The following is a 22597-nucleotide window of genomic DNA, read 5'->3' on the forward strand; positions in this document are numbered from 1 at the left end:
GATACTGGTGTCTCTTCTCTTTAGCTCACTGTCAACGCTTAACTTTATCCAGCGCTATCTTCCTTACTGTCCCTTTTCTTCTACGTACTTTCTTCTACTGTGTTCTCGACTTCACTACCTTCATCTTCTGCTTTGTTTAACACAACTAGACGCATGCATCATAGCATCAGCATGGGTGCTTCAAATCACAAGTACCAGATTACATAAAGCAGTATCACTTAAAAATAGCCATTTATGTGGGTATCCTATGCTTTTATATTGATACACATGCTGGTGCTTCTTTCAGAGGTTTGCATTCTTTCTGGCTCCCTTCTTTTTGTTGTCTCCCGTTTTCCTCAGCACCTCTATTCTTTTATGCTTGCCCATATATGTCAGATGAGTCAGCCGAAGCAAATAATTTTTTTTTTCGTTTTCTGAATGCAAAAAGCAGCAATTTTCTAAATAGTCTTAAATAAAAACAATCCCTATGATATTGCTGATGCTCAAAAGGAAAAAATGTAATATTTTCTGCTCATTTAGTGTTAGGGTATGTTCACACAGCAAAATGTCCGTGCGGAATTCTGCCAGAATATTCTGCAAGGAGATAGACCGTAGGAGTAGGAGATGTCGACGCTGGATGAAGAAGCCAGGAGAGGTAGTAGCATAAAATCAAGGTAGATTTATTGGATGCAACGCGTTTCGCTGCGCATGCGCAGCGAAACGCGTTGCATCCAATAAATCTACCTTGATTTTATGCTACTACCTCTCCTGGCTTCTTCATCCAGCGCCGACATCTCCTACTCCTACGGTCTATCTCCTAGCTAATCGTTCTCAAGGAGGGCTGCGGATGAGGACACATACATTTTCAGGCGCTTCCCGTTGTTGTGTGTGTGCACACAACCAATTCTATTAAGCAGCGTGGGATAGATCTCTCCCCCCCCCCCCCCCCCCTTATGGGCCTGACCTGCTGATCCCGCACATGGAGCGCCTTCTGCTCTTCTTTCAGAATATTTTGCAAGGACATTCCAATGCAGCAGAGTTCCTTTGATTTCAATGGGATTCTGCTGCACCGTTCACACGGTGGAATTTCCGTGGCAGATGTTTCTGCTGCGGAAATCCCTATTCAAGCATCCCCAGAAACAATAGACATGTCTATTCTTTCCACGTTTTTGCTCAGAAATGCATTGCCCTCTACGAGACAGCAAATTTTCGATCAGTCCAAGCGCCTGCCAGATTATTCAAATGTGCGGAATGTCCTCACGTGTTCTCCAGGCAGACATTCCACACATTTTATGCCATGTGAACATACCCTTAGGGTGCATTCACAAAAGTGGCACTCCGGTTTAGTAACAATCTATCAATAGTATAAGGACTGTATGGGTTTTTAGCCACTGACGACAAATTTCCTATGGACATAGACTATACTTCACAACAGTGGATATAGACTGTGATGTGCAACAGTGCTACACAATAGACCTAAACAGTCGTCCATTTTGCTTGGAAAAAACATCCAAAATCCTACAATGTTATTATGGAAGAAGGAGAAAATAATTCCTCAGTTTATAATATGACTCAGGTTATGTGGCTTTAGTAGTGCTATGGCGGCTCTCCAACATGTTTCTACATCACCATTTTACCTTTTTACCCCAGAAGCTTAAGTGCAAAAATAAATAAATAAAAAATATAAAAGAAATATAAAGATGTTAAGGGGCAAAAAATTTTATGGTCCTATAGTAAAAATCAGCACTGCCCCTCCCAGAGAAACTAGTTACTGCAACACACCATGCCTGTAGATAAGTTGAGACTGGAACAGAACTATAGAGGTGCAATATGGGCAGGGAGGGTCACATAAGGAAGTAGTACTACTTCTTTTAGGCAGGACTGCAGCCCTGGTAGGGTTGGGTCCATGGCTCACAAGACTTGGCCAGCCATGTATAACAGTGCATATAACAGTGAGCGGCAATATTTATGGGAAATACAATGCATGGCCACTTCAGCCCACATACAGCTACAGGGCCTGCTTAGCTATTAGCTCATGAGCCCCGGTGTAAAAGGTCGGCTTGGGCCTCTTCCCACCAAAAACTACAATAACATCAGATACAGCAAAACCAAGACCTCAACATTTACACTTAGTTGTTGCCCCTGTTTATATTCCAATGATATTTAGCCAGGAAAATATTTTTATACAAAAAAAAATTGGTTAAAGAAAAAAACAGTTTTTGCATTTTATTTAATGGTTATAAAACCGGCCCCAAAAAACTGTGTTTTTTCAGCCATTAAAGGAGTACTCTGGCAAAAATATTTATTTATCCTGTATGCCCTGCTGCCATTTAAATAATAAACTTTAATTCACCTCCTGCCACTGCGGATATTGCTCTCTCACCATACAGCCCTGGTCTTCTTCCTAGTTTTGGGTCCTGACTAGAGATGAGCGAACTTACAGTAAATTCGATTCGTCACGAACTTCTCGGCTCGGCAGATGATGACTTAGCCTGCGTAAATTAGTTCAGCTTTCCGGTGCTCCGGTGGGCTGGAAAAGGTGGATACATTCCTAGGAAAGAGTCTCCTAGGAATGTATCCACCTTTTCCAGCCCACGGGAGCACCTGAAAGCTGAACTAATTTATGCAGGAAAAGTCATCAACTGCCGAGCCGAGAAGTTCGTGACGAATCAAATTCGCTCATCTCTAGTCCTGACACATCACACTGCACACATCTAATCACCAATCGCATTGATGTCCTTCCTCAGCCAGTCATAGGCTGAGTGGCAGTGTGATGTAATGGGCCCAAGCACCAGAAAGAAGCTTGTTAAGCTGAGGCCAGCGAATAGATAAGTGCAGTGTGATGCGTCTAGCCCCAAACCAAGGAAGTAGACTGGGCCGATATTGGCGGCACCGGGAATGCAGCAGATGGTAAGTTAAAGTTTGCTACTTTAATGGCAGCCGCCTGGGCTAATAGGACAGATAAAAGAAATGTGGCGGGAGTATCACTTTAACACAGAATAAACACCACACCACATAATTTTATGGCTATAAAATAGGTTATAAAAGGGTTATCCAGAATTATAAAAAACAGAGCTGATTTCTTTAAGAAAACAAACAGCACACACCTGTTCTCAGGTTGTATGTGATAGAGCAGCTCAGTTCCATTAAAGTGAATGGAGCCAAGTTGTAATACCACACACAAATTGAAGATGTGAAGTTCTGTTTCTGGAACAATTTTGCTCTTTTTTCTATTCCTAGATGACCCCTTTAATGTGTGCGTGTGTGCACTAACAGCCATTATACCATTGAGTTAAACTGAACTAGAATGTAGTTTAAAGGGGTACTCCGGCGCTAAGACATCTTATCCCCCATCCAAAGGATAGGGGAAAAGATGCCTGATCGCGGGGGTCTCGCCGCTGGGGACCCCCATGATCTTGCACGCAGCACCCCAGTTACAATCAGTCCCCCAGAACCATGTTCGCTCCGGGTCTGATTACTGGTGATCACGGGGGCCGGAGCATTGTGACAGCTGTCACGCCCCCTCCCATAGGCTTGCATTGAGGGGGGGGTGGAGCGTGACATCACAATGCTCCGGTCCCCGTGATTGCCAGTAATCAGACCCGAAGCGAACGTGCTCCGGGGGACTGATTGTAACGGAGTGCTGTGTGCAAGATCACGGGGATCCACAGTGGCGGGACCCCTGCGATCGGGCATCTTATCCCCTATCCTTTGGATAGGGGATAAGATGTCTTAGTGCCGGAGTACCCCTTGTTTTTTAAGTAGCAAAAATGCCTTCTAATGGTTAAAAATAAAAATAAAACAATACTGGAGAAGATTTATCAAAATCTGTGTAGAGGATGAGTGGTGCAGTTGATATGGGCAACTGAACCACTCTCCCTCACTGTGTAAAAATAGAGCCCTGATGTGGTATTAATCGTAGTGCGGGAAAAAAAAATGGGGGAATAGTCAATGGGGCCTGAGCTGTGAGCCCCCAGTGATCAGACAATCATCTTTCCACATGTCTGCTCGGGGAAACCACCTGTAATATACATAACATAGGTTAATTAGTTTATTTATAATGCCTATGGATTAATTTGATATTTCTATGGATATATTAATTGATGTATTGTCATGCTGAGCAGCCAGCCTTCAGGTGTGACTTCTCAGCATGACTATATAGAGTAGACAGTAGACTATTGTCATGCTGAGAAGTCACAGCTACTTAGCATGACAATAAACATACAGCACACAGCCAACTATTGTCATGCTGAGCAGTCACACCTGATCTGCATGACAATATACAGTACTCAGACAATTGTGTAGCTACTCACTGTACCGGGAAGTCTGCCTGTAATAACACAATGGCTGTCCAAAGGTCATGATGCTATGGAGGAGGGGCGGGCTCGGAGTTCCTCTTCATTTAGCCTTTCTCCTCCTTCTTCTGCATATATTGTTGGCTGGGCAGCACTGGTTGAACGGCTCCGTCCTCTCCCTGTATTACATATCAGTCTTACAGCAGCCTATTCCAGCTCTCCACCTGCACAGCTATAGTGGTAAGGGGGGCCGTGAGCCCCTCCTGGCTCCCGGGCCCAGTCGCAATTGTGACCGCTGAGACCACTGTAGCTGCACTACTGCCATTGGAGCAACACCACGGAAGATGTTGCAGCAGAGCTGAATGTGTTTTATAATCGCTTGGTGTAACGTGACATATATTAATTGTAGAATGCTCTTAAAGGGTACTCTGGCCCCAAGACATCTTATCCCCTATCCAAAAGACCCCCGCTGGGGACCCCCGCAATCTAGCATGCAGCACCCACCTGTAAGCACTGCAGGAAGCACTGGAGGCTCTCAGTGTTATGCCTCCCGACCAGGGGGACGGAGTATCGCAACGTCACGACTCCGCCCCTGTATGACGTCACACCCTGCCCCCTCAATGCAAGTCTATGGGAGGGGGCGTGACATCCGTCACGCCCCCTCCCATAGACATGCATTGAGGGGGTGGGGCGTGACGTCACACAAGGGCAGAGTCGTGACATCGCGATACTCTGTCCCCCTGGTTGGGAGGCATAACACTGAGAGCCTCCAGTGCTTACAGGTGGGTGCTGCATGCTGGATTGTGGGGGTCCCCAGCGGTGAGACCCCCACGATCAGACCTCTTATCCCCTATCCTTTGGATAGGGGATAAGATGTCTTGGGGCCGGAGTACCCCTTTAAAGCCCTGAACTATAAATATATTTGTGTAAAGCTCAACCCAAAGTGGGCATTTTGAAGCCATTTTGGGTCTTCCTTGGATGGGAGTAAAGTGTCACAAGCTTGGCAATTAAAAATCTTGGCAGATATATGTCCCCAACGGATATTTCCTCATGTACTAACTAATGGGGTTCTGACAGATCCTTTAGGCTAGGTTCAAACTACGGAATTTCCGACAGAAATTCAGACGTAAAATTTCCGTCAGAAATTCTGCTTGCTAAAATTTCTAGTGTAGTGAATGGTTTTCCGTTCACAAATTCACACTTCGGAATTTGTGAAGCGGAAAATCCGCTTTGAAAGTCCGCTAGAAAATTTCCGCCTGAAGAAAGGGGTTGCTCTTTCTTCAGGCGGAAATCCGAGCGGAACACATAGCAGTCTATAGGACACTGCAGTGTCCGCTCGGTCCTAGCGCAGACTAATTCAGTCGGCGCAGGCGGGACTAGGAATCTCTGGGCGGAGTCTGAACCTAGCCTAAGTTTCAGCACTTGTCAGAGGAATTTCTGCCTGTTCTGGCCATACTATAACTGGTATTACCTAGAAAAACATTGCCCAGTGCCACAATTGCAGTTTTTTTTTTTTTTTTGCTTTGCCTCTCAAAAGGCATGCATCAGAAAGTGAATAAAAAAAAATCATATCTACCACAAGATGCTATCAATATAAACTGCAGCCCACCTAAAAAGAAAGTTTTGACTCTTAGAATGCAAGGAAAAGAAAATGAATATCAACAAACTTTTACTATTTTCGACACCATAACACAGTAAGGGTACGTTCACACGCGCGGATTTTTTAGCGGGTTTTTCCGCTGCGTATTTGAAAGTGGGCGGGCTCTTCTCGGCTGTCCGCAGCTGATTTTCCGCGGCGGAATTTACGCTGCGGAAAATCTGCCACAGTCCCTACTGACTTCAATGGGGCTTGCGGTGGATTTTCCGCAGTGTAATTTCGAGATGCGGACAGCCGGGAAGAGCCCGCCCACTTTCAAATACGCAGCAGAAAACCCGCTAAAAAATTCGCACGTGTGAACGTACCCTTAGATTGGGTTCACACATAGTATTTTGGTCAGTATTTTAGCCAAAACCAGAAGAGGGTGCAAAACATAAAAAAAAAAAGATGCAATTCTTTCCATTATAGTTTTTCTCTGTGTTGGTTCCTCCATGTGAATCCAGTCTTACACTTTTGCATTACTCAGCAAGGGTAACCCCCTTTTCCAAATGTTGGATCTGGCTGACAAAACCCCTGGATATTATCAATGGGTGAAGCTGTCGACTCTTGCAAATTTAGCAATGTAGCGTTACACATTGCCCATTCAAGTGGAGCGGCTAGTCATCCAGAACAAGAGATGCTCTTTTCAACGGTTGTCTATTCAGGCTTCTGTCACTAGAAAGTAAAGCATCTATGACATCCATGTATTGTACGTAGGCACGTGGCCAGGGGCTGTCCTAATGCACATTACCTCAAGCTCTTTAGAAGACCCCAGATAACTCATGACAAAACTCAGCTCTGGTACATCTGTACTTTGGATGTTTAGATAAGCTCATGCCTCTGCTTATATTCTGTACTTCTGAAGGAAACAAGTATTGGCACAGATGTTGCTGACTTCTTTGCATTTGAGAAATTAATTTTACCATCAGGTCTTAAGCAAATGATGCTTGTAATAAAAATGTTAAATTATAGGGGGGAAAAAATGACAATAGTTCTCTCCTAGGACCAATTAGGTATTTTAATTAATATACACTTTTCAATACAGCTTAAGGGTTTTAGTTTTTAAGTGATGGCAGACTGACTCCGTTGGAGCATAACTTTGATGGCAGAGCGGCCCTGCGGCATTATAAGTCGCAATCTCCGTATGTTTTCTACTACAGAAAGACTTGCAGTGACAAGGGCATCATACACTTGTGGCAAAATATTGACGTCATTCTGTATGCAGGCCCATGCTCAGGTAGAAGAGATCTTACAGAGCGTTCCATTTTTATATTGCCAAACTAATTCATTAAATATTTAGAGATTTTTCGTCACCTCATACATAATTATGAGGTGATACAATGGTGTTGAATTTCATGTCCAAGCAAAGAAACTACTTTGTTATGCTGGATACCATATATTGGATACAATAGGCTATGTACAATGACGGCAGCACATGTGGGAGCATTGGGGCCAGTGCGGATTAGTGCCATCCCATTTCCAGTGAAGGGTGAAACACTAAACAGGACCCCATTCTTTAAAAAGGCCACTGCCATTTCTGCCTTATTGGTGGTACCAAAAAGAACTGTATCTCCCTGATGAGCCAAACATGGTGAAACCCATAGGAGACAATTTTGCGACCAGGCACTTTTCTTGTTCTAGAGCTTATCAGGTCACTTTTATTAGGGCAAGTGCCAACAATTTACTGTAAGGGAAAGGTCTATTGGGCATAATTTGCCTTTATTAGAGACATTTTTTGTAGACAAAAAATTGTATTGGTACTGCTGCACTACAAAATCCAGAAAAGATGACCTACTGGTGGTAAAAGTCCCTATTGAGTGCAGATCACCTGGTAATGCATATCTAAAGATAAATGAATTCTGTACTTGACTGCAGAACTGTAGTGAAATTCCGTGTTTGTCTTTTGCACATTTTATAGATGTCTTTTTGAGTGTTTGGGGAGTACGTATTTTAAGCCAACACCATTAAAGGCTAAGTTTTATATGTTGATAATTTATACCCCAATGTCTTATTTGATGGACTCTGTCTACAAGGGCTGACATTTTTATAGGCAAGGGACTGAGGAATCAGCACTGAAAGAGGGGAAGGGGTTGTTTTTTAGAATTGGAATGTGTCTTTCCATTGTTCCCTCACGTAAGCACCGATTCATGTTCTCCAGGTGAACCTTCTTATCCTACTGGTCACTCTTCACAAGATGCTGCGCTCCTCTTCTGTTCTTAAACCCGATTCCAGTCGACTGGAGAACATCAAGTAAGCTTTGAACAAATCAAACTACTTCTCTTCCCTTGTGTCCTCCAGATTGTATCTTATGCTTTCACCTTCATGCTTTTCATATTTTGTTTTTTTTTTTCTTCCTTAGGTCCTGGGCTTTGGGAGCTGTTACCTTGCTTTTCCTTCTTGGTCTTACTTGGGCATTTGGCCTTCTGTTCATTAATAAGGAGTCTCTAGTTCTGGCGTATCTCTTTACTACTTTCAATGCTCTGCAGGGCTTGTTCATCTTTATCTTCCATTGTGCTCTCCAGAAGAAGGTTAGCATGCACTGTATAACATCTGTAACAAGAGGCTTGCGGGGTGTCTCACAAATAATATGGCCTTTACTGAAGGCCACTCCACTGCAATTATGCTCTGCAGAAACCTAGAAAACCTCAACACTTGGCGCAGACTACCTGGCAAACATCTATGTTTGTAATATAGTGAAAACACATAGTATTGCACCGTTATCTAATCCATTCCGCAGGAGGGTGCTGTTTCTCATTGAAGGGAGCTAGATGGTATAGTGTGACTAATTTTCAGCAAATACTAAATGGGAAAAATATGTAAATTAGCTCTGCTGTAAAAGGAAACAAACGATATCATATTGGCTAAACCAGGAGTCCTTCTTTTAGAGGATAAACCATTAGTGCTTCTAGTTCACTTTAATCCCACAGATTGCTTTCAAGATAACATTGTGTGTTTACTGCCTCTGTAGGTACATAAGGAATACAGTAAATGTCTAAGACACTCATACTGTTGCGTGAGGGGCCCAGGAGCTGAACATGGGACCTTGAAATCTACGGTTAATAGTCGATATTACACCCAAAGCCGAATCCGCAGGATGTGGAATGATACAGTGAGGAAACAGACAGAATCCTCCTTTATTGCTGGAGACCTCAACAGCACCCCGACTTTGAACAGAGGTGTGTATCAATCATTGCTTGTTCATCTGTATAAGGCTAGGTTTTTTTTTTTTTTTGGCAAAAACGCCAATAAAAACGCCCATTCTGCCGCATGGCATTTTTGTGTGAAAAAACGCTGCAGCCAGATGTTTACTGCAAGTCAATAGGGGACTGCAAAATACCATATCCACTTGGCGTTTTTCAGTTTGGCGTTTTTTAAATCCTTTTGGTGTTTTTCAGCTATTTTTGGCTCCTTGGCAGTTTTTCAAAAATGACATCTAGAAGTCTATGGAAGTGAAAAAACGCCAAGAAAAACACCATGTGGGTTTTAACTTTGGCATTTTTGCTGGGGTTTTTTTTTTTATTTTTTTTTTTACTTTAGCTATCAAATAAAGTGATGGCGATACCTTTTTTAACAACATTTCGTAGGGTACCATTAAAAAAAAAGTTATAAAAAAGATACAGTAGTGATGGGAAAAATTGTATTCAATGAAATTTATCTTCTTTATAACAAAATTTTTATTAATTTTTAAACAGGGATCAATTTATGTGTGCGGGCAGGGCACAAAAAATGTAGCCGACAATAATAAAAATGTAGTATGTGTGCGTGTTTTTCACCTTTTTTCTTACATTTTTTATGTGGTACTACTACTACTACTACTACTCCCAGCATGGAACACACCATTCCATACTACTCCCAGCATGGAACACACCGTACCTGTACTAATTGACAGATCGCCCCGGGTCTGTTGCGATCCTCCTGTATAATTTATAGATGCAGCCTGCTGCTCTTCTATGGTCCCTGCACTGCCGTATATATACACCTACTCATATTTCCCACAGAGAGCTGTGATTGGCCAGATTGTTCCAGCCAATCACAACTCTCTGTAAGAAATATGAAAAGGGGTATATATACGTCAGTGCAGGGGACCAGAGAAGAGCGGCCGCCAGCATCTATATATTATATAGGACAATCGTATCAGGTGTCAGAAGGGACACTCGCTGCGATCTGTCTATTAATGCAGGTACTACAGATCCCAGCATGGAGCAAAGTGGGTTCCATGTTGGGAGTAGTAGTACCTGCAGTTAAGGACAGATCACAGCGGGTGTCACTCCTGACACCCAATGCAATAGTCCATAATATAGCAGAGATGTGGAGCGGCTCTCTACAGCGCTCGCATCTCTGCACTATACTCCGGCCAGTGATGAATAGAACATCACTGATATTCATATTTCCCGCTAAGAGCTGTGATTGGCTACAACCATCCGGCCAATCCCCACTGTAGGCGTAAAATATCTATTCACATCACTGGCCGGCCGGAGTACAGAGCAGAGATGCGAGCGCTGTATAGAGCCACTCCGCATCTCTGCAATAGATAGGATGATCGCATCGGGTTCCATGCTGGGAGTAGTAGTACTACCTAAAAAAATAAAAAATAGAGAGAAAAAAGTGAAACACACACACACTATTAAAAATTAATAAAAAATTTCACAATAAAAATTAAAAGTTTTGTTAAATAATTTTTTTCCCATCCCTACTGCATCTTTTTTTTTTTTTTTTTTTGGTACCCAACAAATTTAGAAAAAAACACCAAAGGGGCCAAAAATGCGATTTCCACTCAAAGGCAAAAACACCAGAAAAACTGCCAAAACGTATGAATAACCTGTGGCAGTTTCTCTGGCGTCTTTGCTGGCGTTTTTTTAAGTGTAAAAAAAAACACGTGGAAACCTAGTCTTATAGAGGTTTCATTTAATCTATCGCAGCTCCAGACAGCTGACTCTTGTTTATTATATCCTCCAGGCACAATGGGAAACCACTTGCTGACAAATCCTGTGTTGCAGTCTCGTGTTGGCAGCAGTCCATACAACACACTTATCACCGAGTCCGTGGGTTTCAGTCCGTCCTCCCCAGGATACAATGCCACTGGTGAGATGGATTATGTGAAGCAAGAACTACTTTGTTTTATTTACAGATATTAGAAGTTTTTTTTATAGAAATCTGCAAAGCTATACTCAAAAATAAAAAAAATACTGTTTCGGGTAGAGGTTTTAGCTCTACTTCCCACTGTTGGACAAGCCTGAATCTTTTTTCCAGGTCTTGCCGTACCACAGTCTTACCCTTTGTTACTTAAAGGGGTACTCCGATGAAAAAGTTTTTTTTTTTTTTTTAAAGAACTAATACCAGAAAGTTAAACAGATTTGTAAATTACTTCTATTAGAAGAGGTGTCAGCAGAGAGCACTATGGTCAAGACAAAAGAAATTCAAAAAGTCCTCTGTAGCATACAGCTGCTAGAAAGTACTAAAAGGATTAAGATTTTTTTTAATAGAAGTAAATTTACAAATCTGTTTAATTTTCTGGCACCAGTTCATTTAAAAAAAAAAAAAAAAGTTTTCCACCGGAGTACCCCTTAATTTTTTTAAAAGAAATTACTGATTTTACAGATTTAGTCAATAAAATAGAGTGACAAGTAGTAGTGTCACATTACTTCTTACTTCCAGCAGGTTTATGTACTTTTTACCTGACTACTGCTCTACAATTCCAAAAAATACAAAAAGATAACAAAAAAAAACCTCTGAAATGTGTCCAAATATTAAAACTACAAGCAATGCCTAAATAACGCCTCCACATAGTATCCAAATACTACTACTTTTTATTGCCCAAATATCACTTTCAAATATTTCTGACACATTACTATTAGTCTATGTCCAGAGAATACTGCCATTCAATGCTTAAATAGTGAAGGGGTTATACAGTAAGGCCTATTTTAGTCAAGGGGGTTAAAGGGTTATTCCCATGTTAGACATGTCATAAATGCTTGACAGGCTGAGTATACATCTTCTTCTGAACTCCGTTCGCAGAATCTGTTCAAATGAGGGGACATTAGCTAAGAAAAAAATACTGCAATTCACTGGGATCCATCAGTGTCTGTTGTGCAATGGACCACTCAGCTCTGGTGTTTGGGTCTGGAAGGAACTATGCAGGTGGGATCTTGGTCATAGATGGGGGTGCAAACTCCAGAAGGGTCTCATTCGTTTCTATCAGAGATACAGAAATAGCAGAGCTCAGCAAGCTCTTATTTTTCTGTTATCATGGCCACCTCTCTGACCAGTCTTCGTCTGAATGCAGTGGCCAACAGCCAGTTCTCCAGATCAGACAATAGTCAGTGGACCCTATTCTGTGGATAGGTGTGGGTCCCAGAGGTAAGACCCACATACATCAGACAATTATGGTTTAATAGCTTTAATAGTAACAGTGGATGAAGGTAATGAATTTGGTGCAGGTACACAGTTTCCACCACATGATTAATAGAGTAAAAAGGCTTTCACCTCCTCCCCCATGGTACCCATTTCCCACACTCAGACTGACTCAGGTAAGGGATTGTTGACAATTTCAACATGCATAATTAGAGGTGGTTAACCCCTTCAGGACGGAGCCCATTTTGGCCTTAAGGACCGGAGCGTTTTTTGCACATCTGACCACTGTCACTTTAAACATTAATAACTCTGGAATGCTTTTAGTTATCATTCTTATTCCGAGATTGTTTTTTCGTGACATATTCTACTTTAACATAGTGGTAAATTTTTGTCGATACTTGCATCCTTTCTTGGTGAAAAATCCGTAAATTTGATGAAAAATTTGAAAATTTAGCATTTTTCTAACTTTGAAGCTTTCTGCTTGTAAGGAAAATGGATATTACGAATACATTTTTTTTTGGTTCACATATACAATATGTCTACTTTATATTTGCATCATAAAATTGATGAGTTTTTACTTTTGGAAGACATCAGAGGGCTTCAACGGTCAGCAGCAATTTTCCGATTTTTCACAAAATTTTCAAACTCAGTATTTTTCAGGGACCAGTTCAGGTTTGAAGTGGATTTGAAGGGTCTTCATATTAGAAATACCCCATAATGACCCCATTATAAAAACTACACCCCCCAAAGTATTCAAAATGACATTCAGTCAGCGTTTTAACCCTTTAGGTGTTTCACACGAATAGCAGCAAAGTGAAGGAGAAAATTCACAATCTTCATTTTTTACACTCACATGTTCTTGTAGACCCAATTTTTGAATTTTTACAAGGGGTAAAAGGACAAAATTTTTACTTGTATTTGTAGCCCAATTTCTCTCGAGTAAGCACATACCTCATGTGTCTATGTAAAGTGTTCGGCGGGCGCAGTAGAGGGCTCAGAAGGGAAGGAGCGACAAGGGGATTTTGGAGAGTACGTTTTTCTGAAATGGTTTTTGGGGGGCATGTTACCTTTAGGAAGCCCTTATGGTGCCAGAAAAGCAAAAAAAAACCACATGGCATACCATTTTGGAAACTAGACCCCTCGGGGAATGTAACATGGGATAAAGTGAACCTTAATACCCCACAGGTGTTTCACGACTTTTGCAAATGTAAAAAAAAAATAAAAAATTTTACCTAAAATGCTTGTTTTCCCCAAAAAATTTTATTTTTAAAAAGGGTAATAGCAGAAAATACCCCTAAAAATTTGAAGCCCAATTTCTCCCGATTCAGAAAACACCCCATATGGGGGTGAAAAGTGCTCTGCTGGCGCACTACAGGTCTCAGAAGAGAAGGAGTCACATTTGGCTTTTTGAACGCAAATTTTGCTCTGGGGGCATGCCGCATTTAGGAAGCCCCTATGGTGCCAGGATAGCAAAAAAAAAACACATGGCATACCATTTTGGAAACTAGACCCCTCGGGGAACGTAACAAGGGGTTAAGTGAACCTTTATACCCCACAGGTGTTTCACGACTTTTGCATATGTAAAATTTTTAATTTTTTTTTACCTAAAATGCTTGTTTTCCCAAAAATTTTACATTTTTAAAAAGGGTAAAAGCAGAAAATACCCCCCAAAATTTGTAACACAATTTCTCCCGAGTACGGCGATACCCCATATGTGGCCCTAAACTGTTGCCTTGAAATACGACAGGGCTCCAAAGTGAGAGCGCCATGCGCATTTGAGGCCTAAATTAGGGATTGCATAGGGGTGGACATAGGGGTATTCTACGCCAGTGATTCCCAAACAGGGTGCCTCCAGCTGTTGCAAAACTCCCAGCATGCCTGGACAGTCAACGGCTGTCCGACAATACTGGGAGTTGTTTTGCAACAGCTGGAGGCTCCGTTCTGGAAACAGTGGTGTACCAGACGTTTTTCATTTTTATTGGGGAGGGGAGGGGGGCTGTGTAGGGGTATGTGTTTATGTAGTGTTTTTTACTTTTTATTTTATTTTTTGTGGTAGTGTAGTGTTTTTAGGGTACAGTCGCACAGGAGGGGGTTCACAGTAGTTTCTCGCTGGCAATTTGAGCTGCAGCAGAAAGTTTGCGGCAGCTCAAATTTGCAGCCAGATACTTACTGTAATCCTCCGCCCATGTGAGTGTACCCTGTACGTTCACATTGGGGGGGGGGGGGGACATCCAGCTGTTGCATAACTACAACTCCCAGCATGCCCGTTGGCTGTCGGTGACTGCTGAGAGTTGCAGTTTTGCAACAACTGTAGGCACACTGGTTATGTATCACTGAGTTTGTGACCTAACTCAGTGTTTCACAACCAGTGTGCCTCCAGCTGTTGCAAAACTACAACTCCCAGCATGTACGGTGCATGGTGTACGGTGACTGCTGAGTTGTAGTTTGCAACAGCTGGAGGCACACCGGTCGTGAAACACTGAGTTAGGTAAAAAAAAAAACTCTGAGTTTCACAACCAGTGTGCCTTCAGCTGTTGCAAAACTACAACTCTCAGCAGTCACCGACAGCCAACGGGCATGCTGGGAGTTGTAGTTATGCAACCAGCAGATGCACCACTACAACTCCCAGCATGCACTTTAGCTGTTTGTGCAAGCTGGGAGTTGTAGTTATACAACAGCTGAAGGTACACTTTTCCATAGAAAGAATGTGCCTCCAGCTGTTGCAAAACCATAAGTCCCAGCATGCCCATAAGGGAATGCTGGGAGTTGTGGTGGTCTGCCTCCTGCTGTTGCATAACTACAGCTCCCAGCATGCCCTTTTTGCATGCTGGGAGCTGTTGCTAAGCAACAGCAGGAGGCTGTCACTCACCTCCAACGATCCAGACGCTGCAGGTCAGTCCCGCCGCCGCCGCTGCTCCTGGGGCCCCGATCCCAACAGGGGCGCCGGGGATCGGGGTCCCCAGCACCGGGGGTCGTCTTCCCGCACCCGCTCACGTCCTCCAGAAGAGGGGCGGAGCGGGTGCGGGAGTGACACCCGCAGCAGGCGCCCTGATTGGTCGGCCGGTAATCCGGCCGACGAATCAGGGCGATCGTGAGGTGGCACCAGTGCCACCTCACCCCTGCAGGCTCTGGCTGTTCGGGGCCGTCAGAGACGGCCCCGAACAGCCAGTAATTCCGGGTCACCGGGTCACCGGAGACCCGATTGACCCGGAATCGCCGCAGATCGCTGGACTGAATTGTCCAGCGATCTGCGGCGATCGCCGACATGGGGGGGCATAATGACCCCCCTGGGCGATATGCCGGGATGCCTGCTGAACGATTTCAGCAGGCATCCGGCTCCGGTCCCCAACCGGCTAGCGGTGGGGGCCGGAATTCCCACGGGCGTATGGATACGCCCTCGGTCCTTAAGGACTCGGGATTCAGGACGTATCCATACGCCCTATGTCCTGAAGAGGTTAAAGGGGTACTCCGCCCCTAGACATCTTATCCCCGATACAAAGGATAGGGGATAAGATGTCAGATCGTCGGAGTCCCGCTGCTGGGGACCCCCGCAATATAGCAAGCAGCACCCACCTGTAACTGCTTCCGGAAGCGCTGGAGGATCTCAGGCTAATTCCTCCCAACCACGGGGACGGAAGATCGTGACGTCATGACTCCGCCCCCCCGTGGGATGTCACACCCCGCCCCCTCAATGCAAGTCTATGGGAGGGGACGTGGTCGGGAGGAATTAGCCTGAGATCCTCCAGTGCTTCTGGAAGCAGTTACAAGTGGGTGCTGCTTGCTATATTGCGGGGGTCCCCAGCAGCGGGACCCCGGCAATCGGACATCTTATCCCCTATCCTTTGTTGGATAAGGGATAAGATGTCTAGGGGCGGAGTACCCCTTTAAAAGCTCTGCAAGATTAATCCAAAGGATATTGCTGGTATTATGGACCAATTCTAGCCAGCAGTTTCGATTAAGGTGATTGTGTCTGTGTCAGTCCCATCAGAATGTATTTGTCATCCTTTCTGTCAGCTGACTAAACTTCTGTTTGTACATGTGTGTTCATGTCATCATGTGCTTCCAAACAAGAATACGTGTCAGTGCACAAACATACTTAGCATGGCGGAATAGTAATACAACATTTCTAGAGCATTTTCATACCTGTACCATGGGATTAAGAGCATGCACATGAAGCCTTGCACAAAACAGTTTCTTCCAATAAGTGGTACTTACACCAGAGGTCTTCATACTGTGGACTTTCTGATTTTGCAAAACTACAACTTTCAGCATGCACGGAAAGCTGGCGGCTGTCCTGGCATGCTGGAAGTTGTAGTTTTGCCATTTTCAGAGGTCCACAGTAGAGCCCTGCATTGGTATTGGGATCCCGTGGACCCAATAAAAAACCTCTGAAATGCCACAGGGTAATGATGAAATGGCACAAAGGGTAGTGAAATGGCACAGAGGGTACTATCTGTAAAAGCTGTAACAAAATGTTTGCAGACGCAGGCAGAATTGGACACACTTGTTGTTGGAGTGGGCGGGGAATAAAACACACACCTTGCGGGAGCGGGCGGTAATGGTCAGAAATCCAGCAGGAGCAGGATTAAAGGGGTACTCTGCCCCTAGACATCTTATCCCCTATCCAAAGGATAGGGGATAAGATGTCAGATCGCGGGGACCCCCAGGATCTCGGCTGCAGGACCCACCTGTTGCGGCTGGAGGCTTCAGCTCCCAACCACGGTGACATGAGACCGCGACATCACGGCTCCGCCCCCGTGTGACGTCACACCCCACCCCTCAATGCAAGTCTATGGGAGAGGGCGTGACAGCTGTCACGCCCCCTCCCATAGGCTTGCATTGAGGTGGCGGAGCATGACATCACACGGGGCGGAGCCGTGACTTCACAATGCCCCATGATCGACAGTAATCAGACCCGGAGCGAACACGCTCTGGGGACTGATTTTAACGGGGTGCGGCGTGCAAGATCACAGGGGTCCCCAGCGATCAGGCATCTTATCCCCTATCCTTTGGATAAAAATCATCATATCCCCTGTCCTTTGGATAGGGGATATGATGTCTAAGCGCCGGAGTACCCCTTTAAGAAGATGGTCCCACACAGGACTCTAGTCCACAGTTTGAAGACCACTGCCTCACACTAAAGAACTTCCATTGAGTTTAGTACAAGCTATTTCATGCATATGCTGTTAGCTCCCCTTAGCGGGACTGCAGGAAGCCAGAATTATGTAACTTATCAAGTCAAATGAAAACAAAGCTACTCTATATAGACATATGATGAAATTAATCAGCGCAGAAAATTTGGAACTAAAAATGAAATAGTAGAAATTCAATTTAATAAAGGCATAGTATATTTGCTCTCAATGGGGAGCGGGGCCATTGTGAGTTTTACTATGGGGCCCCCGGTGACATTTTGTCACAGTAGACCCATCCAGGCTTGATGTTGGAAATGTATCGTGGTTCCATACCAAGAACTGATGAAGGATGATGATTTTTTTTTATCTTTAAATCACCCCTAATGTTGTATTTATACCGGGAGGCTGATTGCATTCCATGTGAAATCCTCTTAAATTTGTGCTCTTAAAACAGCTGGCAAAGACGGAAAGTGAAAACACATTTCCTTTTGCATAATTAAACTTATATTCTAATCAGAGCGGGTCCAGGCAGCATGAGACTGCAGACAGAATTCCATTAATATATTGTTAAAATAACTCTTTGTCGCTGTATACTGTGGGTTTATCATCATGTTGCTCAGTAAATGTCATGTGTCCATTTCTCCTGCTCTCGTCTACCACAAGTTTCATTAACATCACATACAATATACAGATGCTTAGGGGCAGCAGGGAACCATTGGGCGTCTACATTTTCTGGGACAATAGGCAGAGCTGGGAAGCAAAAATATATTCCTGACTAAGGGTAAACTACAGCATGTTGCTGGGTTTTGTTCCAAAATGAGAACAAAAACTAAATCAGCCTTGCAAGACCCATGTGTACAGCAGGCTCCCCACCAGACTGACTGCTTCCACATTCATCATTAGGCTGCAGATCTGTACCACCTTAAAGATGCCAGTCATAAGATGTTATTACAGCTAAACTATAGGCTTTTGGACCATGCGCCTTCAGATTTTTGAGTCAAGGTTTTTTTTTCCCGGTGTGTAACACTAGACAACCTTTCTACAAGTTTTCTGTAATGTTTTGAGATATTATATACAGTGGTCCCTCAACATACGATGGTAATCCGTTCCAAACGGACCATCGTTTGTTGAAACCATCGCATGTTGAGGGATCCGTGCAATGTAAAGTATAGGACAGTGGACTACAACCTGAGGACCTCCAGATGTTGCAAAACTACAACACCCAGCATGCCCGGACAGCCGTTGGCTGTCCGGGCATGCTGGGTGTTGTAGTTTTGCAACATCTGGAGGTCCGCAGGTTGTAGTCCACTGTTAGAGGAAGTTGTACTCACCTGTCCCTGCCGCTCCGGACCGTCACCGCTGCCCTGGATGTCGCCGTCCATCGCTGTGGCCGCGTCCCCGAGGTGTCCCTGATGCTCCGGCAAGGCCTCGGCTTCCCCGGCATCCGCGCTCTCCGTCGCCGCCATCACGTCGCTACGCACGCCGCTCCTATTGGATGACGGGACGGCATGCGCAGCGACATGATGACGTTGATGGAGAGCGCCGACGATGCAGGGGATCCTGAAGAGGACGCGCCGGAGCCCCGAGGACAGGTAAGTGACCATCAGCGGACCACACGGGGCACCGTAAACGGCTCTCCGGTGGCAGCTGAAGCAGTCTGCGCTGCCGGATAGCCGTTTATGCGATGGCCCAGACATAAAAAAGCATTGTATGTTGATGCTGCCTTCAATATACCATGGCCTCTGAGAGGCCATCGTATGTTGAAATTATCTTAGGTCGAGGGGTCACTGTGTATATATATATATATATATATATATATATATATATATATATATATACACACACATACATACATACACACACACACACGTGTCTGAGTTTAGCTCGGTAGAGATGGGTAAACCGCATAAATAACAGTCAGAGACAGTGGCACAGATCAAATGCAGTGCTTCTTCTCTTTACTGTCCCAAAACAAAATACACTGCATTATTAACACTGGCATTATCACTTACTACCAGCAACCAGACATAAACTTCAAATGTATAACCTTACACAGGTTGCAAGGGTCCAGAAGAGTCTGAAAGACTTTAGGACTCCAGGTGAAGTTTCTTATAGCCTCTGCAGACTGCCTCTCACCTTCTTTTGAGCCTAGTATTAAGCTGTTTTCAGCACTTGTGCTGATGTGGGCTACTGTGAAAACCTAGACTGGCCTAGGAAGCTGACCCCACTACCAACCTGCCTTTCATCCCATAAAAATCCAGGCCCGTTTAACAGGACTTACCAAAATCCCTAGCAGCTTATACTGTTTTTTCCCATTTCTCACCCAGCCTTCCAGAATGAGATATGCACCTCTTAAAACCTTGTTACTACATATAACAGGTATTTGGGGGAAACATAGTGATCCCCGACCATCACATGTACTGTGGTTAACGTGTATCTGTCTTTATAAATGTTTGCACAAACCAGTTGTACATGTAAATCTAATATTGTAATAAATCATATTAGGGAATAGTGTACTCTTCATCTCTTTCCAGCAAACTGTAACTACCCAGACCCTCTTTTTCCCTGCATGCCCCTTTGTAAATGTTCACAAACCTCTGCAGTGAAAATAGAGTTGTTCTTGAACAGGAGGTTGACGAAGGAGATAATATTGCAGTATACCTCCTTAGGCCTGCGTGTGATGCACTGGTGTAAGAGGGGAAAGGAAGATGAGCCATGCCACTCAGCGCAGTTTTAGAGATAAAATGAAAATTTATAAATAATATACAGATAAGAGGTAAAGTCCCAAAATCTCCAAGTTACACATAAAATGGCTAAACTTAATCCAATGCAAATCTATTGTTGCCATAACATATACATAGTAACATAGTTCATAAGGTTGAAAAAAGACCAAAATCCATCAAGTTCAACCTATACCCCTAATGAGTCCCTACTGAGTTGATCCAGAGGAAGGCAAAAAACCCTCATACTAGAGGTAAAAATTACTTCCCGACTCCAATATGGCATCAGAATAAATCCCTGGATCAACGTTCTGTCCCTATAAATCTAGTATACATAACCAGCAATGTTATTATTCTCCAAAAATGCATCCAGACCCCTTTTGAACTCATTTACAGAGTTCCCCATGACCACCTCCTCAGACAGAGAATTCCACAATCTCACTGCTCTTACAGTAAAGAATCCCCGTCAGTGCTGGTGTAGAAACCTTCTTTCCTCTAGATGTAGAGGATGCCCCCTTGTTATAGATACAGTCCTGGGTATGAATAGATCATGGGAGAGATCTCTGTACTGTCCCCTGATATATTTATACATAGTTATTAGGTCTCCCCAGAGCTGCTTTTTTTCTAAACTAAATAACCCCAATTCTGATAATCTTTCTGGGTACTGTAGTCCTTCCATTCCCGGTATTTCCCTGGTTGCCCGTCTTTGAACCCTCTCCAGCTCCACTTTATTGTTCTTCTACACTGGTGCCCAGTACTGTACACAGTACTCAATGTGTGGTCTGACTAGTGATTTTTACAGTGGCAGAATTATTTCCTTGTTGTGGGCATCTATGCCCCTATTGATGCCCCCCATGATTTTATTTGCCTTGGCAGCAGCTGCCCGACACTGGACACTACAGCTAAATTTACTGTTAACTAAGACTCCTAAGTCCTTTTCCATCTCAGTCATCCCAAGTGTTCTCCCATTTAATACATAATCCAAGCCCTGATTTTTCTTCCCCATGTGCATTACCTTACATTTATCAGTGTTGAACCTCATCTGCCACTTCCCAGCCCTCCGACCTATCCAGATCCATTTGTAACAGTGCACTGTAGTCTTTAAATAGGAAAAGAGCAATTGTGGTATCACTAGACAGCACTAGGGCTATGGTTTTCCTTGTTCAAGTCATTACCAGTTATCTTAACAGTATAACAATAGAGCCATCTTTTATTTTCCATCTAATAATGTCTCCTTTTCTTTTTTCCCCCCTATTGCAACAACAGGAAGTTTCAGAGATCCCAGTAAGTATTGCGCATTGCCCTAAATAAATATACAATTATGATACGTTATGTTATATTACAATTACCAACATACCGAGCATAGTGACTTACTGCAATAGAGTAGTGCTGCAAGAATGTGCATCTATGAGGCCGACTAGAGAAGAGTACTTCATTGCACATGCACCTCCCTGTGGTACGGTGGGACTTGCATAAAATGTAATGGGGATAAGAAGATGAAAAGCTTGTATGCAATCACAGACGTAGAAGTAGAAACGAGAGGGCTGGGGTTTGTAGCAGAGAAGGAGATGGCTTGGGATATCTAGGCACTTGTGTTGATGAGGAACACCCCGGGTACATCAACCTCATCTGTATATTTTAGAAAAACACCTTTTTTGTTTTAATAGGTTTCTTCCATGCCAGAGAAAAAGTTAACGCACTGACCACAAGGCTAAGCCCTATCTGGCCATGGGTATAGTTGATCAACCTGACAGCTCCTGACAGGTCCTCTTTAATTTCATGCATAATCGTTGCGGTCAGTTTAAGAGGCGCAATGCACAATACTCAGATGAGTCACATAATCTTAGTAGATTCAATAAACTGCAGAATTTAACAAATCAAACACGAATGCCATTCGATGCTTTAGGTTCCTGTTCACTCCACAGAATCCACATCCTATGACTATGTTTCTTTACACAGTATTTAAATACCAATCCATTTTCCACTGACTGTCTGGTGGATATTGCTTAGCCCCAGGCCCTATTCTTCAGGGCCCTTCTTTTTCCATCTCAGGCCCCACATTCCAGGTCCCTGTTTCTCTTTTTCCAGATCTGGTTTTAAAGCATCTTGCAAAGGTCAGTTTTAGTTTTCCCTTTGCAGTGGTAACAGATTTATCTTAAGTGTAAATGTCCCACAAAAAGTTACAAATCCCTCCTAAACACTGCAAATCTTTACCAGCTCAGACCTGGCTTACAAAACTGCCTTTGAAGAACACTTTTAAAAAGTCGCACAAAAAGTCACAACTGCAGTTTTTGTGAAGAAAAGTCCCAGAAAAGAGGAGGAATAATTCAAAATGGTGTGCTGAAGTGATTTATTGTTTGTTTTTTGCTTACATGCAATTTTATAGTAAGTATGTCATACGTAAGAAAAACCAAAGCAAAAATAAATGACTTCAAAAATCTCTTAAAAAACAACAATGATAAATTTCCCCCAATGTTCTATGCT

The 22597-nt window shown here is 43.6% G+C and overlaps 1 protein-coding gene across 3 annotated transcripts in view; it reads left to right on the forward strand.

Moving 5' to 3' along the window:
• The window catches only part of ADGRL1 (adhesion G protein-coupled receptor L1), a 391958-nt gene that overhangs the window by 365207 nt on the left and 4154 nt on the right, over positions 1 to 22597 (forward strand). For all 3 annotated transcript variants that reach the window (XM_056570743.1, XM_056570744.1, XM_056570745.1), the window contains 5 exons: positions 8069 to 8160; positions 8270 to 8438; positions 8879 to 9086; positions 10867 to 10992; positions 21380 to 21397. In XM_056570743.1, the coding sequence (XP_056426718.1) occupies positions 8069 to 8160; positions 8270 to 8438; positions 8879 to 9086; positions 10867 to 10992; positions 21380 to 21397 (613 nt within the window). The remainder of the gene's footprint in view (positions 1 to 8068; positions 8161 to 8269; positions 8439 to 8878; positions 9087 to 10866; positions 10993 to 21379; positions 21398 to 22597) is intronic.

This window comes from Hyla sarda, chromosome 4 (assembly GCF_029499605.1).
Source record: "Hyla sarda isolate aHylSar1 chromosome 4, aHylSar1.hap1, whole genome shotgun sequence".
NCBI lineage: Eukaryota > Metazoa > Chordata > Amphibia > Anura > Hylidae > Hyla > Hyla sarda.